Raw genomic sequence first — 14827 nt, 5'->3', positions numbered from 1 at the left:
TTCCCCTTATCAGTATTTTTTACTCATTCCTGTAAGCTGACATAATGTGTAAAACTGTGAGTAGCAAAATCATTACCATGGGCGGAAAAACAAAGCGTGTTCACATAATAATCACGTTGCTGAAACATTCCTCACCATGTAGCTCTTCGTGTTTAGTGGAGAACCTCACTGTCGACCTTGCTGACGTAGGAGGCGCTGCTCTCTCCCTCCCTCAGAGTTGTGACTCACCTGCTCTCTGATCTATTACCAGTGAGGGGCTGATGATGAGCCTGGCTGCGTAAGAGGGAGGGGGGCAGGGCTCCCACTGATGTGATCGGCACAACAAAGAGTATGCACCGGAAAACAGACGACTGTGTGACTGTGAAGGCACACACCGCCTGCAGCTGAACAGCAATGGCTCTTGATACTATAGGACTTGACTACAGAACTGCTTGGTGACATTAGAGAAAAGACAGGCACTGCGACGATGGGAGCATGTAGTGTTCCTATTAAGAGGATTACCTTATAAAGGACGTGTAAAACAACAATAATGAACAAAAGAACAGGACATAAACAACTGAATTTGTATTGCATAACAAAAATATGCTCAACTCAAAGTTGAACAGAAAGGATCATCCAACAAAACAGCCTGTTTGGGACATATTTTATATAAATAATAATTAAAAAATATTCATTGGAAAAAAGAAAAAGTAAAAACAAAATGGAAATCAGAAACGGTAATCCCCAACAGGCCAGCAGTGGATCTCAAGGCTTCAGTCTGTCAATCTGTCCACAAACCAAGCACTTTCCCTTTCTTCAGCTCGGTACAGCATGCAGTTTTAACGTTGGTGGTAGTAGAGTACTATCATAATTATTCTCATCATAGATTTAAATATAGAATTATTCATGACTTTTATCTTTTTAATTTTTTTTTTGTTTTGTTTTTTTTACACATCACAATGTGTCTTAAAAACTGCCATTAGGGTTCTGTAAAAACAAATGTAGTCAAAGAACCAAAACAGGGTGGAGAGGTGGCTCAAAGGAAACAGAAGTGATGGTGTTTTTAAAGTCCGGTGCAACGTTTGACCCCCTCGAAGAGGCCGACAGGATGAAGAGGAGGTGACTGGTTGACGGAACTGTATGACAGGAGTCGAAGGAGCCAAAATAAGGGAGAGGGGAAAACACACCATCTTCACAGCCAGTGCTTCAGTCTCAGAGCAAAAAGAACATTTCATGCTGTCCTCCTCCCCGTCACTCATACCGCTACCGTTACAAGACTCTGCAGACCAGTGGTCCAAGGAGGTATGGGGGCTTTAACATCAGCAGGTTTCTGACTCCAGACACAGAAGGACGGGGACAGATTAACCTGACGGGAAAAGGAGAAACGGAGTTTAAATTTCAGATACAAAGGGTCTTTATGTTAGACTTGTACATGCTTATGTGTGAACATAAACTTCAGGTAAGCACATGAGCATGCACAAATCTGCCTCAGTGCACTTTTATTTTAGCACATGATGACTTTAAACTAGTTGAATGATGTCACAGAACGATAACAAGGCTGCCACTAATTGGTGCATTTGGCACAGGAAGACTCATCTACAGGGTGAGAAAGAGAGAGACAGACATCCCACAGCTCACTTTATCTTATCCAGGGTGAGTCATCGCCTGAACAAATTAATACACAGCATCTCCTCTGCACTGCACCCATGACAAACAGCCTCACACTGAGCGGTTTGTCTGTGCAGAAATTCAAAGAGCAAACTGTAGGTGGTAACTGGATAGAGAGGAGGACGACCTGTTAAACTGGTGTACACACTTTCAGCACAAATCTACTCTACTTTTTTGTCAGAAAGAGGTATTAAAAGCCATGCAGGATTATAATGAGGAAGGAACTGAGGAGTGACGCTTCACCAGTGAAGTCCAGATCTAGTTGTTGTAACTGTATAAGAAACCGCCCATGTGTTTGCCTGGGGAGAGGTGGTGAGTCAGAGCACTGCTCACTGAATATCAACACAGACTTCTCTCTCCACTCCCAGATTTCCTCTTCTGCTCTTCCTCCTCCATCCTGACATTCCGCTTGACTTTGCGTCTGCTCTACTGCATCAGTATCTCTTTCACTCATCACATTTCTCTTACCATAATCTACTTTTCTAAATCTGTTGTATGAGATTGCAGTCAAAGAAAGATATTTTTCTTATAAGTGAACACACTAACCAGGTGGGCTGTTGCCAGTGGAGAGAGAATGGAGGGTCATTGCTGTTTGCAGGTTGAAAGCTTGCGGATCTTGCTGGCTGTGGAAACTCCTTTGCGTGATGGGTTAGATGATGAAGAGGATCGACGCTCAGCTTTGGCTTTGCTGTTCAGAGACACCCCCTCTGTTCCGTTCACACAAACTGGCTTGGCTACAGCTGGACTGTGGTCTGCGTTCGCCTGATCCCTATCTTCTTCTGCCACTTGTCCTAAGGAGACACACAGACACATCCAACAACACTTCCTTGTAAATGCTGACATCAGTGCTGAACATGACCTTGTTGACTAAGTGTAGTGGCACAATATGATAACATTAATGGAAAGCACCACAGACATGCTGCTTTAAAAACATACTTTCTAAGATGGGACTTTCATAAAATGATTTCTCAGCAGCAACAACAAAATGTCAGGTTTGATAATCATGAGAAGTAGGTGAGAAATAGTGACCTACAACAACAGAAAATCCATCAAGTGCAAAAATAGGGTCTAACCTAACCGTGACTCACTTATTTCAAGCACAGAGCACGTCTGTATGCGTAACTGTGGCCCAGAGAAACTTTATGGGCTGGCCACAAAGGCAGTGACATTGAGGAGCATATTAAAGGGAGGTCAAATGTAGTGCTGAAGAGAAACACTGGGTCAAAGTGTTGTCCAATTTAGCACACACACCAGTATTTCATTCATGAGCAACAGTGCACAGCGTGTGTGGGAGTGAACCCTGGAAAAACCATTCATACTCCCACACTGAAACCATTTCAACTGGACTATTTTTAGATTTCTTCATTCACATTCTGCAGCACCATTTGGTTTTATGTGGGGCACCGCTTCTAGATACCAGACTACTGCATTTATTATTGCAGGTTGTTGCCTAGCAACAGATAAAAGATCTGAATTCAGGGGAAAATGACAAAGGGAGAATCAGGAAACACACTGACATTAACCCAGTCTGTGAACATGTAGACCATGAAAGACCAAGAGAACAGCATCATCATATATAAAATCATTATAGTCTGTGGGATAATTCTATCATTCTGTGACACTTTTTATCTGGAATTGTAATCAGTCTCATTTTGATTAATTTCCTGCCATGATGATGATAGTAAAATATAGATTATATGTGGTTATGACTCTCTTCTCATGTGACATCTTTTCATTCAATCTTTCTTGAAATCATCAAGCTTGCTCACAAGTACAGCAGTTCTCAACTTAAATGCTTCTTACTGATAAAACTTATAAATATTTTAGAATGAATGAATGAACGTATAGGCCCAGAAAACATTCATGCAGTGCAAAACTGTTGGTTAAGACTGTCATATAATCAGTTTTGTCAAAATACAATAATTTTAACCTACTACTATAGTACTTTTCCCAATTTCCCATGTGGCAATGCTTCTTGGCATCATGATGTTGTTATTGCTAGAGACAAACTGCTCCTGCTGATGCTTTCTGTCAAAGACATGTGGTTTATACAGTAACTGATAAGAAGCCTCAGCTTAGCAAAGGTTCGTTAGGAGTCGATTAGAGCTGCGCTATTAATCCAGCTGCAGTGTCAGCATGTGCAATTATTTAATCACAAAAGGCTTCAATTTCAATGTCCAGTTTGGTTCATGATGATCTGTAATCTGTGCCTTGTCATTGATAACAAAGCCAGAAGACCCCCAACAAACATCATTCACACACCACAATACTATCCAAAACAATAAACTTGTAATGCACTTAGGTAAGAGCTGGTGTAGGATTGCAGATCCAATTTAGGCATAATAAACTCCCATGAAATGAGGCTACACCAGCCCTGAAGTACGACAGTGAAGTAGAAGTAGAAAACACTGACAGACAGGAATAGACAGCCAATTGTGCTCTTATGGTTAAATGTGGCTTGAATGGATTTGTCCGCCAACTTCTCTTATTTACCTGGTACTGTGAAGTCCTGAGTGTATATGATCTCATCCTCTCCATCGTAGAGCTCGTCATCGTCCTCCTCTGTGTAGCCGTGCAGATCCTCCAGGTAGGGAACCACTGTCATACTTCGCCATGGGTCCCTGCTCTCCGCGCTGGCAGGGATGGGCACGGGGGGCTCAGATGGGGGGTGTTTCTTACGCACCCAGCTGACAGTGACAGAGGAGAACAGAAGGATGTAACATTGGCCTTTTTGAAAGTTAAAGTCTTGACAGAATTAACTTTACACATTTTGGTCAGTCTATTTTTATGTAATAAAGGACTCACTTGTGTTGCCTTATGTTCTGTATGGAAAACCTCTTCGCAGGGTCATACTCAAGCATTCCTGAAAAATGCACATTTTAAAAAGGTCATTTTAAATCACAACTCTCTGAAACAATCTCACAATTCATCTCTCTTTCTGTGGAGTGCTTAACATAAATCAGTGGCAGTGTGGGATTAACAGTAGACAATAGACTAACAGGCACAGTACAGTAACATCAATAAGAGTAACATAACAGCTGTACTAATGTAATGGAGATTTTGTCTTTTAATTATCACAACATGAGGTGAATTTGTAGGAAAAGCAGAATGTTAGAGTGATAAGGCAGCAGTGATGCGCTGCCGATCCAGACCTAATAATGTAATTGTCTCCCAGCAGGCAGAGAAGGGCAGCATGCAGAGTGCTGATAGTAGACTGCGCTTGCTGAAGGACACCTTTTGTGGCACTGGGCTTATTTTAGACTATGCAATTATGGAGTGACTATCTCTCAGGTGCTGCGTCATCACACGAAGACGTCACACACTCACACAAAATGGGGGATGGAAGCCCGATGAGTTATATCAGCAACAGAATGTGATGCTTTTCCCCTACTGAAGGTTTACCATTCAGTTATACAGACACAAGGTCTTAGTCTCCTCCCCATGACATTGCAAATAAACTTCAAATGATTGTCATATTATACTAACGATAGACCAATTACCGTAAAAAGATAAAAAAAAGTGCAAAGCTGGATAACAGTATAATATGGAACAGGCATTCAGATTTATTAAACGGCTTCATTTCTCAGTGAAAACCTAATCTTCCCAACATTCCTTTTGGATTTGAAAGGAGCCGAGTTTGTTGTGCCAAACAGCAGATTATATGTTTCACTATAAAAAGACTATTGACTCTTTTGACTCACATGAAGCAAAAGCATTGCAGCATTCCACTGTGGAAGAGCAATGTCTGAATGTGAAGTGTTTAGTATTCTGCTGCTGGCTCAACATCAATGGAAACGACGTCAGCAACTGGAGGGATTTCTACAGTTTGGAGGAAGCCTTGCAAACTGAAACGCCACGGTGAATTTCAATGTCATGGCGCCACCTACTGGACACACTCAAAGGATGACGGGGGACTGTCCTGTGATTTAGTGAGCTCACTGCTTCAATCTCAAGCTTTTTCCCCAGGGTTACATATTTCAGTAATGACCAAAAATGACATGTGTATGTGTATTAATGACTGCGTGACACAAACTGATGATGTGTGCGAACACATTTGTGTGGTGTTACTGCAGTTATGTCAGTAGGTGGATTAGTTCAGCACTGCAGTGAACAGCCACATCCACCTCTACTTCACACATATATAACCATATCAACATGCTGATGAGGAAATTGTTCAGTTTAAAGCACACTAACCTCGCAGCAGGTCCGACAGGAGAGGTCCACACTCCTCGGGAATAGTGTAATCTCCTTTTCCAATGTTCTCAAATAGCTTATAGATGTTGTCCCCCTCAAATGGATACAGACTTGTTGTAATATTGTATCTGAAGGGGAGAAGGCATGCATCAATAAGTACACTAAGTATAGATATAATACAGAAACATAGACAGTCATTGCAATGTGAAATGTGTTTGAGCATGGTGCTTCACCAGAACTAGTTTCTATGCTGCAGCTCTTCTGCGACGTCAAATATTTATCAAGAGTCAAAAGAGCATGAAGACATGGTCACAAACAATAAATATGATTTCACATGCTCAGATATTAAGTGATCATGAGTACAATATAAGTCCTGTGTGCAAATTTAACAACTAAGAGGTGCATGGACCACTGCAAATGAGAAATGAAAGAGGCAAAGAACACTATAAAACATCCACAGCAGGCATATTTGTTCTTCATACCAAAAGTGGAGCACATACCAACTCAGAGGTTCACTACTGTCCTCGAGGTTAATCAGATTTTTGAGTTTGGGCTTAGAAACCAAAGGAAGCACTGAGACTTATGATTGGTCAATTTCAGTGGGATCACATCCCAGGACCTGCTCAGTCTTGATTGATTGACAGCTGTCATTAAACACCAAAGGAGAAGAAGCTTCTGCCAAACAGGTTAGAAACAAAGAGGAAAGGTGTGCTGATACAAAACAAAAGTAGGTTCTAATTGTCATCAATACAGATTGCTCAGTGTGGGCAGAACTCAGCTGTGCCATGCTAGTGGAGTTCTTTGCCATCTTATTTTTCCATTCAGCATGGCCCATACAGCTATTGATTGCTGAATTTGTACACAGGATGTATAATGAACACATTTGAGAGTTGATATTTGTGATTGTGAAATCATAAGTTGCTTGTGAATGGGTTTTCTTGGGCTCTTAACTTTTACAGAAAAAGGCACCGGGGTCTTACTTTAGAATCCTGCAGCAATCATCAATAACTAAAAGTATGTCAAGACAATTTAATAAATAAGACAGAAAGACAATGTGCTCCTAAGTGACCTCAGGCTGTGACCACTCACAGTGTTACTCCAGCAGACCAAATGTCCACTTTAAACCCTGAAAAGGTGTCCAGTCCATTGGCAATCTCAGGAGGCTGAAAGGCCGGAGAGCCCTGACTGGTGCGACATGTGTCATCCTCTGCAAATGGGTGAAGGGCCTGACAAAAAAAAAAGTTGAGTAATTTAAGTCACTTGAATTTATCACAAATATTGCTAAGTGTATAATTTGATAAGAAGTTGGTATTTTGCAAGCAAATGGTACGTCAACAATGGTTCTATTTTTGTGTACGCAACACTAAGTTCTTGTAAAATTAACAGAAAAGTGTGGAATTAAAAAAAAAAAAAAATTTGAGAGGAAAAAAAGTGGTTTATTTGTTGCATTCCAGGATCTACCACATTAAAGATCCAGAGAACCCTGAAAAATAAAACCATTATGCTTAAGCTTGGGCTCACCTCTGCTACTCCCAAGTCGGAGATCTTAAGTGCCCCGTCAGTGGTCAGCAGCAGATTCCCTGGTTTAATGTCTTTGTGAACTATTCCCTGGCTGTGCAAATATTCAAGGCCATCTAAGAGTTGGCAAAAGTACCTGCAAACCACAACAGAAAAAACAGGAGTCTTGAGACAGAATTAATAGTAGAGAGGAGGTTTTCCATACTATAAGATTTATAAAAGAATTTTATCACTGTGGTGTGATCAACCTTCATCACTTAATCCTTCAGTGGTTTTCCAACAGCAGCCAGACATTCACGCAGTTATTTTAGCCATAAAGGCTTTGCAGTCTTGGATCTAAACTTAGGCCTGGAGCAATGGCTGCAGAGAGGGTCAGACTAAATATAGCTAAAAGACTAAGAGAAAGACAGAGAGGGGAGAGGGAGAGAAAAGGAGAGACTTACCCGTGAGCTTGAAATACTGGAAACCTTTTCTCTGGGACGCTGTCCAGCATTTCTTGCATCCCACAAACGCAATACTCCATCACCATATACGTAAGTTTGGAGTCAAGGGGATTTACAAACGCAAATAAAACAAATCCTTTAATAAATTAAGATATTTGTGAAGCAGAGAACATGGAAAAACAACATTAAGAAAAAGAGCATTTATGGTCTAAAATAATAAACTAACAACAATAACAAGAGTGAAAGGAATTTTTATGTATGGGCAAACATTCTGCACATAGAGTACATTTGTGTATAGAAGGACGAGCTGTTCTGTCCAAGCATGAATAGCAGTGATCACACATCCATGTACAGTCATATGGAATGATTAAGGATATATTTTCTGTTTCTCTTCATTATAGAGCACATCCACCAACTGAATCACATTCTTGTGTTGGAGTCTTCTTAGCAGCTGAATCTCCCTATAGAGACAGACATGAACAAATCACATGGAAGCAATTAATTTCATGCATGAAGTAGAGCTATAAGGTTTCATGGAGGCAGCTGTGTGTGTATTATGGGCAAAAGACAGTTGTGAATCTAGCAATGGCTTTCCTTTACGGATTCAAATTCATCAACAAAATATATACATATACAGTAGTAAAGGTTGTTTCAGAGGAGTTAAGCTTTAGGAAGCAGATAAACAACTACCAAAAACAAATTGGTGAAGAGGTGCAGCAGCAGTCAATCAGACTAGCCTCATTACAAGGACATACATCTATGCAGTTCACCTCACTACCCTTAGAGAGGATGCTTAAATCACCAGCATGGCAAAACACTCAGGAGACTCCACATTCATCAGAAAGCTGTGAGTGGGGACACTAATGAATTTGGATCAGAATAGGAAGACTACTTAGTACTAACCACAGAGATCCCCTGACATATTAGTCATACCCACATGGGAAAATTGTGCCTGACAACTGTGGGTGGGTGTCTTGTGATCAAATTTCAATTTAAGAGATGTAATACTAAAAGAATTTATCAATCCAAGGTTGCTATCATGATTTAATATGAAAAAACATTTAGGATTTATTGTAATCTTTCAGATGACAATAGTTAGTTCTTTAAGTAAAAAAAAGGCTCTACTATGATGACAATAGTGAGCTGTGTCTAAAACTATAACATCTCTGGGTGCTTGCAGGATAAAGTGGTATGGTGGTTGCATATTTAGTAAGGACACACAATGAGTGTAATGTCCCAGTACAAAAGAATCTAAGAATGGACAAAGAATAAAATTAAAACAAAAAAAGTCATCCTTACTATTATGTCGACACTTTTGAAATATGTGCAAGTTATGTGCAATGACAGGTCAACACTTTCGAGCCTAAAATACGAACAATTACTTTGGCCTGCACAGGACTGACACTTCCTTATCCATTTTCTTGTTTACTCTGATACAATCTCTAAAATCCTCTCAAATTTTTTCCATACAGGCACCAGTCAGTTTACAAGCCGCCACTGCTGCTTCCCTCCGACATTCAGTCTTACTCCTGACAAATGCACATTCTGGGCCTAGTCAGCTTACCGCTTCCACACACACAACAAGCAGCAAATGCTGCATCACTGCACCGGTTGAAAAAAATTTTTTTTAAAAGACACATACACTCGAAGGAAAGACAATACTGCATGTCAAGGCTGTGTTACTTTGTTGAACAGCAGACATACAGTACATGTCATCTATGTCACCGTTTGTTTCAATAAAACAAATGATAAACCCTAAAGCAACATGACTGTTTTAGTTCATCTGCAGTCTTTGACTTTAAATGTGTTCTGTGTTGAGGCCCTTCAGTCTGCACTGCTGAAAGGATTTCAACACTCAGCGATATGGCAGTAATTCTTGGATGCAGCGGTAGCAACATAAACAACTGCTCACTGATCAGAATCTGTATGTACACTGTGCTGCTTCAAACCCATGTGCTCCACCGTCCTTCAAAACAAGGGCTCAACATTCTTTTGGCGTTGCCTTAGAAACAGGAGTGGCATTGCTCAATCAATGCCAGTATGAGCATGCCCATTCCCATGGCAACCCTGTAAAAGCAGGAAGTGTTCGGCAGACAGGAATGCTAAACAGAGGCTGAACAGGGAGGCTAAGGGGTACTATGGCATCCACCCATAGACCCAGAGCTTCTCTTTAGATTGAAAACATAAAGCCTCCTTCAACTGGATAGAAGTAGCAAAGAAAAACAAAACAAAAAATGAAATCACTCAAGAAACACAGATGTCTTATTAGCGAAGTGATATAACTTTGCCCTGAACTTGTGTAGGTACAGTAAACAAGATAGAAAGATATCTTGGCAGTGTGTTTGAAAAAAGCATTCAGTAAAAGTGAGGTGAGGGTCTTACTAGTGCTGTGAAAATGTGTCTACATTCATCTCACCACAGACAGTTATTCTTCTCTCTGAAGCCATGGCAACAAGATGTAGATGTGGAATTTTAAGGACAGTTTGTCAAAATGCAAATACAACCATCATATAGCCAATTTTTAAGGGTGATGTGTAATGTAAACCTCCTCAGCAGTACTCTGCCCCATTATGCAGTCAGTCCTCCAATCAGTACTTAATATAACAGTAATGTCTTGTTCTCTCATTTTCCCACACTGTCCACCCTGAGTGTGTTTGAGCCCCATTTATCATATCTATCAGTTTTAATTAACACTTTGCAATTGCATAACAGCTCACACTTCAACCGAGTGCAATGAAGTGTAGTTTTGAGCTTGAAGCTTTGAGGCCAATTTCTTACCGACTTCTGCAAGCTCCTGACTGCACAACATTAGTAAAAAATGTGAATCAAACAATTAAATAAGTTGGAAAACAATGTAAGACAGAGGTACAAAAACGCTTTCTAGCAGATCTCAAACAATGACTTGGTTTTCCTGCAGCCTAAAAATCATCATCCTGAAGCTCTCCTTTCTTACAATGTGAACTCTTTTTACAGTTTTCTAAAGCTTCCTCTATAATTAGCACAGGCCCGCAGCGAACGGCTTGAGTAATATTTAATAAACTACTGTGTGATTAAAACTTGTGATACTCATCAGGAGAATGGAAATAAAAAAAGATGTTTCAACACAAAGACATTACAGTCAAATTATCAGAAGCAGCAGAACAAATGAAAAGACAAAAGGAAAACATGACAATCTAGCCAAAATCCTAGACTGTTGATAGACACTAAAACACCACCAATATACAAAATAGACAACAGTACGTTATAAATATATAGTAGTAAGGACCATCAGGGAAGCAGTTAAGCTGCATTATCCAAGAGGTATTTTATAGTGTAAAGTAGTTAAGTGATAAATGTGTTAAAATGAACAGGCACAAAGGACAATTACTCACCATTTTAGATCATTGCATTAACATTTTAAGATGTAATTTTCCAATCTAAAAAAATTTAAAAGATATGGCCTGCTAAAAGCCATACAAGCTTAATAACACAATTAGATTGCTTCTTCTGTCATCTCATTCTGTTTACTTTGAAGATCTTGCTTTCTTTTATTATCTTATTGTCTTTTTCCTTGATTTCAAGAGTTTTTGTTCATGGTTTATTGTAAACAGCCAAAGTATTGACTGAATCAAGTCTATTTCAAGTTGTGATTTATGAAACCTGAAATCAATGTTAGGTGTGCCTACAGGTGCAGCAAATTATATACCTGGCAAACCAAAGGATGACAAAGAGAAGTTGAAAACAAAATGCTAATTCATTTTTTAATCCAAGCTGCTTTGGAAAAATGGATAAATGTTAACTTATTTTGGCACATGGAAAAAGGATGTGTAATTGTAAAATCAAGTAAAACAAATGACATGAAAAGTGATTATGCTATTATTAATATAAAAAAAGAAAGGTATCTATACAATAAATTAAGTATAATAAAAACATCCTTTTAATTCCCATCACTTTTGGCACAAACTCCAATTGAAATGTTTGATCAGCAAGTTGAAATGTAACTGAACAGCTCTGCACCGTTGGGCAGTGGGTGATGGCGAATAATAATGACAGGCAGGAAGTGCTGTTCTCGCTGTTATGGAATTATGAGAAACCTGACTGACAACTCTAAGATAAAAGCCATTACACAAGTTTGTGACTTGAACAAAATGATCTATTACAGTTAGGATCACTAGAGTCACATAACTGCTGTAGTATCTACTTAAAAAGAACCACCATCCTGTTTACAATAAGTTTACAATCCACAAAAGTATACATAAAAAAACCCACTCACTTTTTTACATTGGCTTCTCCATTAGGAATCCTCCTCAGCTTCTTCTTCTTCAATATCTTTACAGCCCTGCGGCAGAGTGTCTCTGAGTCCAGCATCTCTTTCACTTTGCCATAAGATCCTTCCCCCAGTAGATCCCCCATTAAGTATTTTCCTATCAGCTTTGCCCTCTTTCTCCGTGGCTGGTAGATCACCTCTGTAGAGTCAATGCGGTGAATGAAAGTATCCATCTCCATCAGTTCATTTTCGTTTAGATAGTCAAGATGATGCAGCTCACCAGTACTCATGACTGATAGTTCAGGAGTCGCAGCTTAAACCTCCTGTGCAAAAGTTTTGCAAGTAACTATGATTGCTGCTGGAGAATAATCCACTGGTGACCCTTCAGTGCTGAGTGTGTGTGTGTGTGTGTGTGTGTGTGTGTGTGGGGGGGGGGGGTTAATTCCACGAGATGGACAACAGATAACTTACAAAATACTGAATATGGAGAGAGAAGGAAAGTTATCTGGCCTGAGAGGTAAGGGAAAAGGGGGATCAATCCCAATCTGTAAACATTAGGGCTCTTTTACTCAAAAGATAGAGACAGAAGTGAGGATCTTTCCCAGTGCTGAATTAGTGCTTTACACTTGCATTTTTTTTTTTTTTTTTTTACTATGTGTACTATATCTGTGATAAGTGCAGTAGCGAAAAAAAATAAAAATTACTCCTCAGGATTACTATCCTCAGCCTAACTTTGTGTCACCTCTGTGTAAATCTAATACCAGACAGCCTTTGGTAGAGGCAACCAGTCCTGCTTCAAGGCCATACAGCACAGCATTTCTGTCAAAGGTCCATGCTGCATAGCATAGTTAGCCTTAGGACACATAAATGTGCACTGCTGGACCTGATCCAAACACAGATCTACAGCCAAACGCATGCAGCAGTATCTGCCCAATCTCTAGTATCAGGTCGGCTTCTGGAGGTCGACTAATCCATCCAAAGTGTCCAACCGTCCTCAGGTGTCCTCCATGCCACAACTACTACTGCCCGGTACCTGAAAGCAAAAGTCATTTTAAACATTTATGAACGGACACACATGCCTTTCGATCGCTACTTAACTAGCTAGGTTAGCCTTCTTTAGTAAACAATCTGACCAGACATCGACATTTGACCGGTTAACCTTAGCTCCTTATTTCACATCAGCCGTGAGATGATTGATTTAATTTAGTACAGATTTAGCATCCTACTTTAATTTACTACAATATAATTTAAATAACAGTTGTCAGTAAAGTTGCATGGTTGAAGTACACCAGTTTTCCAAGTGTTAACTCTTAGCTAGCTTGAGAGCTAAAATAGCACATATGCTTGAATGAACTAGCTTGCCTGCATGAACTCACTCTCTCTCTTTCTGTGGCTCTTCGACATGCACGCCTTCAACATTCATACAACCTTTAAACTCAGCAGTTTGACTCAAACACTGCCAACTAAGTATAAGTGATCATGATAAAACAGTGGACGACTGTGAATAACTCAAACATCGCCACACAACTGTAACGTTAGCTAACGGTAATATGCAGCGTAAGCTAGTCAACTTTGGCTTTGACGTTAAGATTAGCCTTAGCCAACTTCACCTCACTTTGCCGGTGAAATATCTCCATATCCAGGGGCTTGTTAGATAACCAAGATTGTTCTTCCGTTTTATTACAACATGTTTACCAGGAGATTAAAAAATAACACCAGCCTGAACATCCGAACCATCCCACAGAGGGGAGACACCAACCAATCGCATCCAGCTAAGGGAAGCTAACCGGGGCTGCGATGGCTAGCCAGCCGCTCAGATTCCAATGTAAATTGAAAGCTAGCTAACGCTTGTTAACAAGCTACCTAACTCCATGTCCCGGATCTTACCTAAATCCATATTGTAGCTTGATTCCGTTGCAGGTCTTTCCCCTTTGTGTGTCCGTTCTAAGTGCAGCAAATGTTTCACTTGGGTCTGTCTAGCTGTTGAATTTTCTGAATCTTCGTGTTACTCTTACCACTCAGGTTGTCGCCATCTTGTTTACCTCCCCCCTCAACTCGCACTGACAGCCCATACGTTAATGCGTCAAATCAAAGTTTTTGCCCTCGCAGTCACAGACGGAAAAATGTCAACCAACGGAGCAAACACTGAACTCACTAGTTAGAATTGGGTCGCATCCCGTTTATATGTCTTTGGATTTGCAATGGGTATTACTCGGAGAATACGCACCACAACTTTTGACAACTGCAGTAGTTTTGCCGAGACGTTTATGTGGATAATGTTATTGATCAGAAGGCCACGGGGGTGATGTGGAAGTACGATTATTTAGGTCGGGTTTCTCACTTTTGTACCTCATTCGACCCCTGTCGTTTACAATACTGTCGCATCCGACTATTAACTCTGATCTGTGGTTAATCCTATAGTTTGGCTTAAGCTGCCTCCGATGATGCTATAACCAACACCATAGTGCTTCTTGCTTAACTGGGATTTCGGAGTTATATTTATCCCGTGTAAACCCCCATGGGAATGGCAAACTGAAGGTCTGATTACACTGATCTGTCACCCTCCTCACCACTGACTTTTAAGCCTGGTGTACTAGTGTTCAGAGCCATAAAAAAATATGGATATTGATGGTCATAATCAACATGTTTGCATTAACACCACCACTTAGCAAAGGTCAACCATAAATTTTAATTTCTGCAGTTTCACTTATTTATTTAACCATTTAAAGACTGACAAGCAAGTAAACAGGTCCAGTTTAAGACACATCTGCAAAACACC

General features: G+C 40.1%; 1 protein-coding gene across 1 annotated transcript; it reads right to left on the bottom strand.

Moving 5' to 3' along the window:
* Positions 1–549: 549 nt before the first annotated feature.
* On the bottom strand, positions 550–14123 carry stk11 (serine/threonine kinase 11). Its single transcript, XM_030159805.1, has 11 exons — positions 13936–14123; positions 12055–13081; positions 8180–8263; positions 7803–7892; positions 7363–7495; positions 6931–7067; positions 5842–5969; positions 4453–4510; positions 4141–4334; positions 2194–2438; positions 550–1345 (listed from the first exon to the last, which is right to left on the bottom strand). Exons 2-10 carry the CDS (start codon positions 12336–12338, stop codon positions 2230–2232), a joined length of 1317 nt encoding a protein of 438 aa, XP_030015665.1. The 5' UTR covers positions 12339–13081; positions 13936–14123; the 3' UTR covers positions 550–1345; positions 2194–2229.
* Positions 14124–14827: the final 704 nt, after the last annotated feature.

This window comes from Sphaeramia orbicularis, chromosome 17, assembly GCF_902148855.1.
Source record: "Sphaeramia orbicularis chromosome 17, fSphaOr1.1, whole genome shotgun sequence".
In the NCBI taxonomy this organism is placed as follows: Eukaryota; Metazoa; Chordata; class Actinopteri; order Kurtiformes; family Apogonidae; genus Sphaeramia; species Sphaeramia orbicularis.
The sequence above is the reverse complement of the archived record's forward strand: the minus strand, read 5'-3'. Positions and strand labels throughout refer to the sequence as shown.